The sequence below is a fragment of the Liolophura sinensis genome, chromosome 7 (genome assembly GCF_032854445.1).
Source record: "Liolophura sinensis isolate JHLJ2023 chromosome 7, CUHK_Ljap_v2, whole genome shotgun sequence".
Lineage (NCBI taxonomy): Eukaryota > Metazoa > Mollusca > Polyplacophora > Chitonida > Chitonidae > Liolophura > Liolophura sinensis.
The window spans coordinates 55,194,978-55,209,627 of NC_088301.1; the positions used below are offsets into that span (position 1 = coordinate 55,194,978).

Sequence of the window (14,650 nt, forward strand, 5' to 3'; positions counted from 1 at the left end):
TGTCTTTAATTATGTTTCTTCAGCCTAGATGTGTACCTTGAAGACAATATAATTAAAGACGTACAGCATGGAGAGTAAGACCAGAGCAAAGACGACACTGTGACAGCTGGCAAATGGTCACACATAACCGGTAAAATACGACTTCTTGTCAATTTACCTCAGTCAGGATTTTATTCTAAATGTTCTTGTAAATGTATTAATAGTAGCAACTTACACGGCCCTGGCACTATGGCTTCAGCAGAATTCAGTAAAAAAAAACATATGCAGTGATGTTGATTGGAACTTATGAGACGTCAATGGTCTGGAATTATTCAAAATGCTGTGTTGTCATCACATTTAACCTGCAATCTCATAAAAACAAGACAGATTTAATTCCCTTTGTATGACGCTTAGATTATCCCAGCTTTGATAATTTCTTGTTTATGGTGTAAACCGAAATTACCACATTACTCAAGAGGCTTTCTATGTTGTATTACAGCCAGTCTTGAGGAATCTCTCAAAGAATTCCGTAAAGGTAGAGAAAGGCTCTATTTTGTCAGCAGGTAACAAACCTTGATACTTTCTAATTCATTCAAATGTAATATGTTTTGGGGAAAATTTTAGCGATGTTCAATGTTCAGTTCCCCCAACTCCTCTAGTTGGCTATATGTGGCCTCAACCTCATCTACAAGTTGTATGAGACCATGCTAGTCTTCATCTTTCACGACCTTCACGAGCGTTCAGAATCTCTAGCGATCTGCATTGTGATCATCCACGTAGACGGCGCTGTTATCCCTATGTACTTATCTATCACGTATATGGTATTAACAACATAGACGGCGCTATTGCCCAGTGTAATCGTTTATCTTGTAGACAGCTTTTATACAGACCAGCATGTCATGTGTAACATCATAGATCTTTACATATTAACGAGAAAGACGTAATCGTCCGTTACTTTTGAATAACAATCTGATCGGTTAAGGTCTGTAACGCTCGTTATTTTCGAAGTGTATCTAATACCGCTTAACTTGGGGCTAGGGGCCGTAAAGGTAGCCATGCTCATTACATCTGCATGATGCCTTTATGAACAGTTGTAATCAAAGCGCGACTGAGATACTTGTTTAATTGTTATTTGACATGGAATTCATTCATGGACTACGAATTTGAACTTTGATATGGAATTCATGCCTGGAATATTCATTGTCTGCCCGGCATCATTGAAAACTGACGACCGTTTCTCTCTTGTGTGTTACCGGCTTTATTTCTTATTTGTATAATTTCTTACATACCTTTGTCTTTGGAAGCTAGTGTTAAATGTTGTTTTGGAAATGGATCTTGCGATTATCGACTTATCGAAAGCCCTTTACGGACTACGAATGGTTTATCAATGTCGGACATGAAGCTTATATTTAGTTTCTCGATGCCTTCCACAGCTGCCTGCACACTTAGCTCTTGTATCATCAAAGTAAGCGCATAGTTTATGCCACCTGATGTTATAAGCCTCTGGCTTTATGATGTATACTTACTTAATTCTTTGTTCAGTCTCACCCTTTACTGACTGCTTTAGTTCTTGAGTAAGTAAAGTCTTGTTGTCGAAACATGTGTCTGCTAACTCCTCCATACTGATTTGAACTCTGGCCAGTATTTTCCTTCACCAGAAAATGTAGGTAAGCTTATCTTTTTCAACTTGACATCATTTCCAAATAAAAGTGATTCTGTTTTGATACTGATCAGTGTCTATTTGGGACCATTGTGTAGGAGTTGTCTGTATTGGTGATCCCCTTGGATTACTTGACGATTGACATTAATGGCTGCCCTGTGTATCCTGAACACATTGGCTGGGTTGTGTATCCTCTTTGATATCTAGTAGACATCATTGAGTTTTCAGACAAATCCCAGTTCGTTGAGCATCAAAGACTGGAGATGCAATACTGTAGGAATTTGCTAATGTTGATCTTTCACTAGACTGTCCAGAAAGTGATGCTGAAGTGCTTACTGGTTGAGGTGTTACAACTGATCTTTGTCTTGAGATAAGCTTGATCTTCCTTTTGTATTTATCCACTTCCTGAACTATTGATTCTACGTCATTCTCTTCATTTTTCAACTGATCAAAATTTACAATAGCTTGTAACCCTGCTGTATTCTGAAGAATAGTAGAAAATAAAGGCTCTAGTTTATCTCTATCTGTCACTAGAGAATGAGCGCCTCGCAGAACAGATGCCAGACAGTCATCAAGTCTCTTGAACAAATATAAGCGTCAAGTCCGACATTCATATACCATTCGTAGCCCGTAAAAGGCGTTCCAAGTCGATAATTGCAAGATCCATTTCCAAAACAACGTTTAACACTAGCTTCCAAAGGCAAAGGTATGTAAGAAATTATACAAATAAGAAATAAAGCCGGTAACACACAAGAGAGAAACGGTCGTCAGTTTTCAATGATGCCGAGCAGACAATGAATATTCCAGACATGAATTCCATATCAAAGTTCAAATTCGTAGTCCATGAATGAGTTCTATGTCAAATAACAATTAAATAAGTATCTCAATCGCGCTTTAAGACTGAATCCTCCTTACATTTCTTTTCAAAGCTGTAAGTAAAGGGGTGGCCTACATTTCCTGTATAATTTGTTGGCTTGCGTGTTTGGCCTTACTAAATGCAGTTGCAGCACCTTAGTACAATCCAGCGTGAGTGTCTCCATACTGCTCAAAGGGTTCACCATTGACAACGCTGTGTTGTTGCAAGTCATCACTGGAAACAAACAATTCGTAGTCATGAGAAAGTACTCATAGGCCTTTTCAAGGTTCAACACTGAACCTTGGAGGATGTCCAAGTCTACTCCACGAAATACAGACGAATATAAAAGTCTTGATGCTATCTTCACAACTTGGTTAGCTCTACTTCGGCCTGTGTAAGTTGTTCGACTTCTTCCATCATGTCCATGTTTCCGGGATGTCTTTCACTTGCTGCTTTAAGTCAGGCAGACCTGACTTCTTCCAGTGATTGGTTTACAACAATAATAACACACCAAAACAATGTCCATACCCTCTTCAAGAGAAGGTTTTATTGTAACTGTGAATATGAGGTGTGGTAGTGAGACTGTTGTGCATTCTTATGGGGAATGATTTCCCTTTTAATAACGTAAGACTTCTTCCAGATACTACTACTTTTATTCTTGATACTCAAGAGTGCACAGGACTCGTAATGGTAAAACCTTCACAAACAAAACTGAAATAAAACAGATATGAAAGAAACATTACGCACTACACAACATGATACTGAAACGAAAATATGAATTATCAAAGTTCGATTGTCTTAATGGTTGGATGAGAACGAGTGCTTGGGTGAGTGCTTGGGGTTTAACGTCGTACTAAACATTTTTTCAGTCATATGACGACGAAGGAATCCTTAGGGATGAGAACGAAATAAAACCATTAAATGTTCATGATATAAATGAGAAAGTCATCGCGAAATAGCATTTGTGTGACCGGTTATGTCCGTTCTTGGAGGAAATGTCACCAAATAATAAAGACATCATCAAGGCTGATGTACATGGTCAAGTCTATTCAGTGACAGTGAAACATGCAAGGGGTGGGTACCTCATGGAGCCTTCCTGCTCATCATGCAGATTGATGAAAACATCAAAGGCAGGCAGAATAATGCTGGTTACAGCTTCAAACAGCAATCTGCATAGATGAACAGTGCTGCATCAGCATCTCTATCTTCCAAGCGCAGAGAGCTGAGAAGGAATGGTAACTCTACATCATCATTGTCACCACCTGTCACATACACCTGTCATGTCCTCATGATAGATAACTACGTCTTAATAAATAATGTATACAACATATCGCATACAGTAATGTTAAAGATCAGTGTACAGCAGATCTGGGTAACTTAAACGGGTTACTATTGACTCAGCATTAGAACGGGATGATCTCCTTAGACGATCAACACTTTGATAACCTCGCTGTACTTCTATTTCCATAGGCAAACTGTTTGGATTCCCTAGTAAGCTTACACCTGTAACCTGTAGTGATGACTCTTCAGAAACTGCTGGATCTGGTTGACGTATATCTTTTCTTAATGGCACGGATGAAACCCGGAGAAGGGCTACTGGGGTGATCTCTGATCGAGACAAACGCTTCAGTCCACTCGATCCATCTGCAAACTCTGCAGTATAAACCCCATCCCTATATAGTCCAAAAACTGATATAGAACTGACCCAAACTTGTCCGCTATCCTGCAACGACCTTGAGGGTGACTACGAACGTGAACCGGTTCCTGGACTCCTTTCGAGTTATGGCATAATTTCTGTGCTGTGTATTTAAGATCCAACTGTTTCTGTATCATTTGCCGGTCTAGCCACAGGCGACTCTGGTGTGGAGAAAGCCATTCACTGTATCTGTCCGGTGGATCCAAGTACTGTTGATACGGGGAAGTCCAGCTTTTCTTTATGTTGTACAACTTACAGAGCTGCGCAATTACAGAGGGTTCGAAATTACGACCTTGGTCAGTGTGAAGTCGCTGAGGCACCCCATATTTGGAGAACCATTCTCGAGACAGGGCTTTCGCAACTGTAGGTGCTATCTGATCCCGCGTAACCACCGCCACAGTGAATTTTGTAAAGCAGTCGGTGATCACCAACACATTCTCGAGACCAGCATTAGATTGTCCATGAGAGTAAAGTCTGCTGATACAACTTTCAGGGGACGACTAGCAGCTAATCTTCCTAGAGCGGATCTAACTGGTCGATTTGGTCCTAGCCCTGTTTACCGTCGATGTCCTCGAGAGTCAACCGCGAGAGCACGTCTGCACCAACATTAGACTTCCCAGACCGATACTGAATCGTGAAATTGAAAGCAGCGAGTTCATTTACCCATCGCTGTGCAAGGACAGGTATCTTTGCTATGGACATGACGTACGTTAACAGGGTGTTGGGAAAGACAACAAAAGGTGTACCAATGAGATACGGCCGAAACTTGTCACAAATCGCCCATTTCAAGGCGAGTAGCAAGTATCTTTTCACTGGAGTACCCAGCCTTGCGCTCAGGGTGCCCGAGTTCCCTAAATGCATACGCCACAACTTTCAACCGTCCACTCTGTACTTGGCTTAACGCTGCTCCACGTCCACTGTTACAGGTATCTACTTCTAAAGTGAATAGTCAGGTGAAATCTGGGTACGTGAGAGTTGGCGAACTGGTCAAACGATCTTTAAGAATCTGGAAGGCATGCTCGCAGGATTCATACCACAATCCAGTGATGTTTCTGTCCTTTTCTACTGAACATCTCCCACTTTTCAATTCATTACTTTTGGAAACCATATCATGCAGAGGGGTGGCTAATGAAGCACACCCTTGTACAAATCAGCGATAATAGAAGGCAAATCCTAAGAAAGATCTGAGCTGATGTAAAGCCACAGGAGCTTTCCAGTCCGCTACAACTATTACCTTTTCAGGATCTGTCTTCATTCCAACATCTGAAATGATATGTCCAAGGAATTTCACCTCTCTACAGGAAAAGCTGCATTTATCCTTTTCTACCTTTAATCCATGTTTTAACAGTTTTTGAAGAGCCCTTTCCAACATTTCAAGATGTTGTGGAATGTTTTCTAACCACAATGATGCCATTCAGGTAGACAAAGAGCCTTTCCATGAGATTCTCCCTAAAGACAGGACTCGTAAGACGTTGAAACGTCCCAGATGCATTTGCTAGGAAAATAGGGCACTCTGTTCATATAGTCCAAAGAGTGTAGTGAAAGCCCTCTTCTGCCACTTCGATCTTATGATAAGCAGATTTAAGATCTGTTGTGGAGAAGTACTCACCCCCTTCATCAGGTCGAGAGACCCCTTGTGGTCTTACTGTTTAATCGCCTATAGTCAATACACGTTTTTCTTGCTCACTAAAACTGGTGGAGCACCATAGCTGGATGAACTATGACGAACTATACCTTGGTTCAACAAGTCCTATAAATTGTCCTTATATTCTCCTTTATTTGTTGTGGGGGTATTCGTCTGTAGGGCATAGAAACAGGTATGTAATCTGGTAATGGTATTCTGTGCTGAATAGATTGAGTTTTACCTAATTCAGGGAGAAAACATCTTTACATTTTTCAAAAAGTTCCTTAGCTTTCAGACAATCTTCTGAAGAACCACCTAGATCAAATAAATCAGGAAACACGGACTTGCTTACATGAACACAGTTCTCAACACATGCGGTACTTACATGTATGTCATTAACATTTACATCCACATGTTACTTTTCCGCTATCACATAGTCCTGAATAGCACCTAGACCAGTATTTGCCTTCAAACAAACATCTTTCTCGGTTATATTTAACACTTCAACATCGCCTTGTAGCAATGAGGGTGTAACCATTACCTGACCTGGTATTTGTTTAACACGTTTCGCAAGTACAGTACTGTCTACAGGAATAGCCAAGCATCTAAATCGAGTCATAGAAGCCGCAGGATCGAGGGTCTTTCCCTGCTACACGCACAATCTTACTCATATGACAATCAATTGAGTTTTAACACTGATACAAAAAAAACTTCAACATCTGCTAAAATGAACTCAACGTATGGCAATCCAAACCGTTTGCTCCAACCAAATGCAAACCTCCAGTATCAGCAAGACACTTAACAGTGACACCGCCAATATCAGCTGTGATTTCAGGGCAGTGCCCAAACAGTTGGCGTCAAGAGATATGTAAGCTACAACCACTGGAATTAACTGACATATTACCTAAAGCTCCTTTATTAGACTGACACTCCTTCTGCTTTAAATCATAAAACCTCTTTCTACAGTCTTTATGTATGTATGTATGTATGTATGTATGTATGTATGTATGTATGTATGTATATAATCGCCTTATCGCCCTTGGCATTACTGGGGACATACTGATTTTTTTTTGCTTTTTGTTTTTTTTGATTGGTGTTTTACGCCGTACTCAAGAATATTTCACTTATACGACGGCGGCCAGCATTATGGTGGGTGGAAACCGGGCAGAGCCCGGGGGAAACCCACGACCATCCGCAGGTAGCTGACGGACCTTCCCACATGCGGCCGGAGGGGGACATGCTGTGGCGCTTATCAACCATCATATATGTAGGCATACCAGTATATATAGTGTATACAGGCATATAGGCCTAGCTATGTACGTTTCATTTGGGAAAGTTATAGTAACTTGCCAAACGTCGATCGGTGGTTCACGCCTGTGTACCCTAAAACAAACCAAAAAACAAACCAAAACAACAACAAAACAAAAAAAGAAAAAAAAAAAGACCGCCCCATATATATATATATATATGTGTGTGGCATCTATATTTTATATATATATATATTAATTGGAAGTCGAAAGTGGTCTAGCTTCAACGAACATTGGACTATCCAATCGACCACAGACCTAATGTCACCTAGGCTCCACAAGCAGTGACAGTGGTGGACAATTTCCTTGCCAAAGTTCGGGTTTGAACCGGAACCTAGCAGTCACTTTAAGGGCTCAGAAACGTACCAGTACTTGTAATTGGCGTCATTAAACTTGACCACAGCCCTCCTAAATATAAAGGTTATGCAGGTGTACATCTACAGATATTAATAAAAACTTTAATAAATAAGAATATTACTGATTGAAAACATCAGCTCCCAGAATATGGGTCCGTTGCTCAAGCAACCTGAATAATCCCATCAATTATTTCGAAGATTGATTAATACGGGTCTGCATGCATGTGTGCTTAATTCAGTTCTGACAAAGGCGGAAAAACATCGAATTTTACTCCTGAATTAAATCATGTTTCTTGTGTATCTTACCTCTGTTCGTTTCTCCGTAGGAAATGACGTGTGTGCTAGCCCATATTTCCTATTGTAGTAAATACTGATGGAAGAGCAGCTTGAGGCGGTCGCAATCATGAGTGTACGAGTACATGCACGGCCTGCAAGCCTTTACCATATGCCTATACATGTGCTATACATCCCATTTGTGCCAGGGCATGGATGGCTCGTGGTCTTCGGGTTGACTGGTAGTGGTAAGCATTCAGGTAATAAAAAAAAAACAAGCAATTTTGGTGTGCTTCAGCTAAAAATAAAATGCATAGGCCTGTTGTTTGCACCATTTAAGAAGCGAGCATAATACTACATGAAACTTGACGTGTTCGAAAATGCGGCTGCATGTCAGATTGGATAGCTCCACATGTGCGTCCCGCCATCTTGAAATTTCCTCTCTTGGAAACTGCGGAGGGGTCATTGAAAGCGGTTCAGACAGAATTTATCACCTATCTGCTTACGAATGGCGGGTTTACCAAGACGAATCATCAAAGTAAGAAAATGAAATTTTAACTCCTTGACAGAGTTCATGTCTTAGGTTGTTATATATATATTCCAGGCGTTATCATATTTTCATATCCGCATCAAATCGGCACGAGTCATTGTTGATGTTGTAAATACAAAAAACGGAAGTTCGCAAAGAAACCTGTCGTTGTATTTCTTTGTAAGGTTTCATATAATCTTTAGTGAAGTATTTCTGTATACTTGTGGGAAGCAAATTGAACTTAATGGGAAAACATGCCTGTGTAAGTACATAAGTGGTGTTTTATGACCAATTTTCATAAGCAAGCATGGGTTGAATGTTGGACTTCCAGGCGCGTGTACTTCATTATTTGCATGTAGTTGTGATGATTTGAGAGTAATGTTCGACATGCAGCTATTAGTTCTGTTTTATGGAAGAATTTTGGAAGCCAGTTATTTGGCAGACACAAATACACTCCAACCACATTCATGTAAAAAGTGGAATAAATTAAATATTTCATTTTAGTGAATAGTGAATTCATTGAAACATTACCTTTTCTGTGATTTGTGATTTTTGAAACAAATCCCATGGAGTAACACTTAAGTATAATTTGTTATAACTTAATACAATGGTTAAAATGGTCAGACAGCATTCTTACAAACCGCATCGATTCCAGTTCAGCTGATTTGATAATTTGAGTTGAAGGTGGGAGTGGGGCTCTTCACCTGCCGAATAACCTCACTGGGAAGGCTCTTGTCTTGATTATCCAACACACAAGGTGTCAGTTCAGTCCTAGTCTTGATCTGAGGTTGAAAATCAGGTGTGAAAATTCATTAGTCAGTTGACATAAGTAGGTGGTGAAGGTTAACATCTGGAGTTTCATGCGCCATGACACTGGTCATATTAATGAAATATTTCTGACTACAGCATTAAAGATCACTCATTGAAATCAGATTTAATATTGGCAGTCAGAGATTGTTAATTGACTGAAATGTTTTCTTGCAGTCTCCAAAGTCACAGTTGATGACTTTCTGAGACTGATCATCAGGACATGTCACTCACTCACAAGTGGGAGTGGCTAACTGACAGTGAGCTGAAATTTTAAGTGAGAAGAACAATGAGAATGAAAAATGAGTAACACTGCATGATATTTTCAGAACTGCGCCAGATAATAATATAGTCAGATATTTAAAGTTTGTATGTTAGACATTAGAGCATTCTGCACTACATGTCAGTTTTGAATGTCAAGAAAGGGCAGTTTTGGACTTGCATTGCTATGGAGCAACTTTGTACTATCTTTTGTGTTATTTGGACAGTATTTTCAGCTTTGTGTTTGCACAAGTAAGCCTGTAAACACAAGTAAAACACACATTAGTGTATTGCTTTTCTCAGTCAATATTTCCTCTCATTTAAGTCTTATTTTAGAAGTATAATTTCAGAGAGTAATATTTTGTGTTTGAATCCAGTTTTTAGAAGCTAGACTGTCACTCACCCTTTTAGGGAGAGTATTGTCCTTAAGCATGGTGTCCTTCACTGCTGCTCTCATAAACATGGCTGTCGTGCTTTATTATGTGCAAGTACACTACTTGTGTAAAGTAAAGAAGCTAATGTATTTATGGCCCATTCCACAAAGCCATTTCTGACTTCAGTCCAGATTTGAAATAAAATCTCAAAGCTTATTTTTGAGTTTTAGAGATTAAAATTTTTTCCCCTCACCAATGTTATCTTAAGACTAATGTGTCCAGATCTCAAAATTCAGTACCAAAAACGAAGCATTGAGTCTTTAAATTTTGACTTAAATCTGAAAGGGCTTTGTGGAATCTGGCCCAAAAATACAGAACCCTAAGTGAAGAAATAATTTGTTTACAATTGAAAACTCAACCAGCCAACTTTAGAAGAAGTGGGAAGCTCTTCCAGCAACCTGCGGATGGTCGTGGGTTTCCCCCGGGCTCTGCCCGGTTTCCACCCACCATAATGCTGGCCACCGTCGTATAAGTGAAATATTCTTGAGTACGGCGTAAAACACCAATCAAATAAATAAATCAAATTAAAGTTAGGCAATGTTTTTAGCCACAGAAGCCAAAACCAACTTTGTATTCTTTTTATTCATGTTTTGAAACTGCCACATCGTTCATGGGGTTACGCGATCAAATGTTACGCTGCCGGCCTATAGCCGATGAATAGCAGTGGATCATTTGACATGGTGAACTAAGCTGGTTATGACCATGTGTACAGCCATTTTGACTGTTGCAATATAAAATGGGCCATATTCCGAAGGAAATATATGATGTGATGATTTCGATCAGTTTATTTTTGGAATTGCTTGTAATGTCCAATGGTTCACGTTGGCAAGGTATGTATTTTGCATGATGCTGGACAGACCTTTCATTCACGTAAAAAAGTAAAAGTTATTACCATGCATCATGGTGTGTAAATTTTTGTGCCGTGTACATAATTAATGAATGGTGGGTTCTTTATTTTATTCTTTGAGGAGACACAACGTCTGATGCAAGAGCCTGTACCTGGAATCCAAGCCTTGCCAGATGAGAAAAATGCCCGATATTTTCATGTGAATGTTTCTGGACCTGCAGACGTAAGTTGTTCTTTTCAACTGAATCTTGGGCTACGAAAATAAAACCTAATGTTCCTTAGAGAGTTATTTTTTCATTGCTTCAGAATTAAATAATAAGGACCCTCAAAATATTACATTCAAAAGTTTGAATCAATGTCCTCTTCTGTGTTCAATGTCCTGTTTTACTGAGAACTTGTGAATTGCAGGTAGCTGAAAATTTGACAGGTGTCTGAATAGCTTTTGTGAGGTGGTGTATTACAGCACCATTGCATTGTCAAGCTTTATTCCAGGGTTAAACTTTGCACCTGACAGACCTACAGAACTTATCTCCTGTCTTGTTTTCAGAGATAAATTTAGAATAATAATACAGCCTTGACACTGCCACATGTATTCACAGTATCGGAGAGAAAGAGCTATTGATACACTTTGTGTAAAGCGAAATCAGATGTTGAATTTTCTTCATTAGCATAGAACAAATACATGAATCAGTTTGATAACATTAAATATGTTATTGCTGGTAAGCATGACTTTGCTTTAAATAAACTTCACACCATTTACAACCTAGAGCATTGAATGCTAAGGCTTCTTGATTTGCTAATACTGTACAGCTGTTTATATGTACACAGCCACACAAAGATATCTCCCTTGGTACTTGGCCTGTGGTTGTTGAATTTCTGGACAAACTTCTTAGAGGTTGAAAAATGTTATAACTAGTATTATTGTGAAATGGGTGCATTGGCCATACTTGGTGATACTCTACTAATCCATTTCTCTAATGTTGATGAGATGTTTAGTTTATGGTGAACAGAAAACTGCTACAAATAGTCTGGAGTTGTGGCAGTGAGGTAGGAAGGACAGGCTTCTTGTGGATTCTGAGAAAAAGTAAAGTGCATTGCATATTCAAGGTACTGTTTGTAACTGATTTTTTATTGATGTTTGTGGTATTGACAATCACCAAAAATTTGATTCTTTGTGAAGACATTAAGGTAATTGAAAATGTTTGGGAAGATCGAACCTTTGCTGTTAACCTTAAAATGTTTTCCAGTTATAGATGAATGTTTTGCCTTTTCAGAGTCCATATGAAGGAGGTGTCTTCAAACTTGAATTATTTCTACCAGAAGAATACCCAATGTCAGCTCCAAGAGTGAGGTTTATGACTAAGATATACCATCCTAACATCGATAAATTAGGCAGAATATGTTTAGATATACTTAAAGGTAAGTGTAGTTATGTCCCCTTGTCCTAAAGTTGTATGAAGATGCCGGTATTGGTAGAATCAAAAACAATAAAAGAGCACAAAACAGCATCCCTGAAATGTACATGCATGGTTTTGAAGAGTTGTGTACAATCATGGTGTTTTGCAGCACTTCATTGATGAAATAATTTTTAATATGTGAATAACAAACTTATTTGGAAATGGGAATATTCTAAGTGGTATAAATGAAAAGAAATAGAAGGCAGATTGTTTCATTTTTTTTATTGGATTAGATTTTGTGAGATAGAAATATAAACACATTATTGCTAGGTTAAAGCTGTATTTAACCGCATCTTCCAAAACTTGGGTTCACCAATACTAAGTGCACCGTAATCTGTTTTGTGGTGTCTGCATAATATGATATGTCAAGTATGACGTTTTGTCCTCAGCATAAATGATGTAACTCCTGGTAATCTTCTTTTGCTGTATTTCAGACAAATGGAGCCCGGCTTTACAGATCCGAACTGTCTTATTGTCTGTTCAGGCTTTACTTAGTGCTCCCAACCCTGATGATCCCTTAGCTAATGATGTAGCCGAACATTGGAAAGAGAATGAAGTTTCAGCAATTGAACAAGGTCAGTTTGGCTTAATAATCTCTTGTGAGGACCATTAGTTTATCAGAATCAAGGTTATGTGGATTATTTGAACTTTTTTTTTTTTTCAAAGCAGAAAAATTTTATTACTAAAGCTAAAAATTCTGAAATTGTTCTATTAGCATGGCAAAGTGAAATGTGGTGAATTGTTTCTTTCTTGAAATTTTATTATATGTATCCTTTTCTCTATTACAGCGAAAGAGTGGACACTGATGTATGCTCCGGTAAACAACTTGAAATGATGCTGATCTAAGGGACAATAGTGTTTTCTCTCCGCCTGGTCAGTGAACTATTCAGAATTCCATGATGTACCCTCTAAGCAAAAACAGGACAGTCTTTGTTGGGGAAGTGAAGCAGTGTGGGGGCGGGGAGGTGAGCTCCCCTCAGTGATCAGGAGGACTCCATACACTGTGCTCTGTCATTCTTCTGTCAGAACACCAACTGTACATTTTGTCCAATGTATGTAAATTTCTTCAGGTCATCAGAAACTGTTAGGCTTTTTTTATGCATAAAGAGAAACACCAACAGGATAGAAGAATAACTAACCTTAAGAGCTGTTGTGGATATTCTTTAAAGTGTAGGAAAAGGGCAAGGGATTCTTCAGGGGATGGGCAGGAAAAAAAAGGAAATAATAATACACTGATGGGGCACTGATTCTGTGTTGATAGTTTTGACACACAAACTGTGGGTTGTATTCGTGACACACTATTTATAGATTGTAAAATGACCGCTGAATGTTTTTGACGAGAGATTATACAAAGTGTATGTATGTCGTTTGTCATGATGTGTCCACATTTCCTTGTAAAATATAAAAAAGGTAATAAAAGATTTGTTTCATTTATAGGATATTAAGTTTGTGAAAGTTTTTAGTTGATATATGTAATTTAGAATTACATATACCCCCATCATTAATGTATCCAAAAATGTCTTTTGTTTCTGCCTTTTAAGCAGAGTTTTGCTCTGATTACCCATTTCTAATCAAGTGAGTTTTCATTGGTGAAACGTATATTGCTTTACTATTGCAATATTGCTATTTTCATTAGATGTAATTTGATGCATATAGATTTTTTTTTAAAGCAAATCTGAGCAATGCTTATATCATTTTGTGTAACATTTTGGATATGGTTGGATGAATAAGTAAGATGTCCTTCATTCAAAAATCTGCTTGTGCATGAACGTGATATAGTGACAGACATATTTTAATATGCACTTTAATACCAGTATTTAGCAGTATCTCTCTTTCCTAAAATATTTAAAAGTCTAAGTTTCTTGATTTATGGTATATGTAGGGGTAAAATACAGATTATTTCAAATGTTCATTGATGGCTTGGGCAGCCAAAGAAAATAAATGTTAAACAACTTTTATGTATCTACGTGTTGAGAAGATTTGTTACGGACACCAAGTTTCTTGGTTAAGAAATGTTACAGATTTTCAAACTTAATGCCGAATTTGGTTTTTTGGCAAAGATTTTTAGTAATTCTTGTTCACGGTATTGTCATAAACCACTTACCTGGGGCTTCCTGAGGTGATTTTATATTCCACACAATGGGGAGCTCTTCAGTATATTGTTTATGTTTGGCCACATGGAAAAGAAAAAGCTAACATCTTGATGATTTTTTTCAGCTCAAACTACTTATTTATTCAAGATCGTTTGTATGAAATGATTGCACATTTGTTTCTGGTTTAACTTAAATAGAAAACCTCATTGAAAATTCCCGTTCATTTGTCACTGTGGAATATTTAGATTTTAGAACTTTTGAGGCACAGAGCTTAAAATTGGAGTGAGTACTAGGACAGCTTACACTATGGTAATGGTTGGGTATATGTGCTAATTTTAAGCTGTTATGTGTCATGAAGTGATGAAGTCTTTGATCATTTAGTATACATGAAGAACATTTACATATGTCCTGCTCAGCGTAGAACTTACAGATGTGCCTCTTTTTGAGGCTCTTATCTGTTTTGTAAGTGGT

General features: G+C 38.4%; 1 protein-coding gene across 1 annotated transcript; it reads left to right on the plus strand.

Annotated features, from left to right (window-relative positions):
• The first annotated feature begins 8,173 nt into the window (after nt 1-8,173).
• Nucleotides 8,174-14,048, plus strand: LOC135471253 (ubiquitin-conjugating enzyme E2 N-like). The gene is made up of 5 exons (XM_064750408.1): nt 8,174-8,289; nt 10,751-10,852; nt 11,904-12,048; nt 12,521-12,661; nt 12,875-14,048. Exons 1-5 carry the CDS (start codon nt 8,260-8,262, stop codon nt 12,919-12,921), a joined length of 465 nt encoding a protein of 154 aa, XP_064606478.1. The 5' UTR covers nt 8,174-8,259; the 3' UTR covers nt 12,922-14,048.
• The last annotated feature ends 602 nt before the right edge of the window (nt 14,049-14,650 follow it).

What these genes read in the sequence shown, in the direction of transcription:
- LOC135471253 (XM_064750408.1), top strand. Translation starts at nt 8,260, where the DNA reads ATGGCGGGTTTACCAAGACGAATCATCAAA. An exon ending in ATGTTTCTGGACCTGCAGAC is followed by an intron (nt 10,853 to 11,903) that starts GTAAGTTGTTCT and finishes TTGCCTTTTCAG; the next exon opens with AGTCCATATGAAGGAGGTGT. An exon ending in AGTTTCAGCAATTGAACAAG is followed by an intron (nt 12,662 to 12,874) that starts GTCAGTTTGGCT and finishes TCTCTATTACAG; the next exon opens with CGAAAGAGTGGACACTGATG.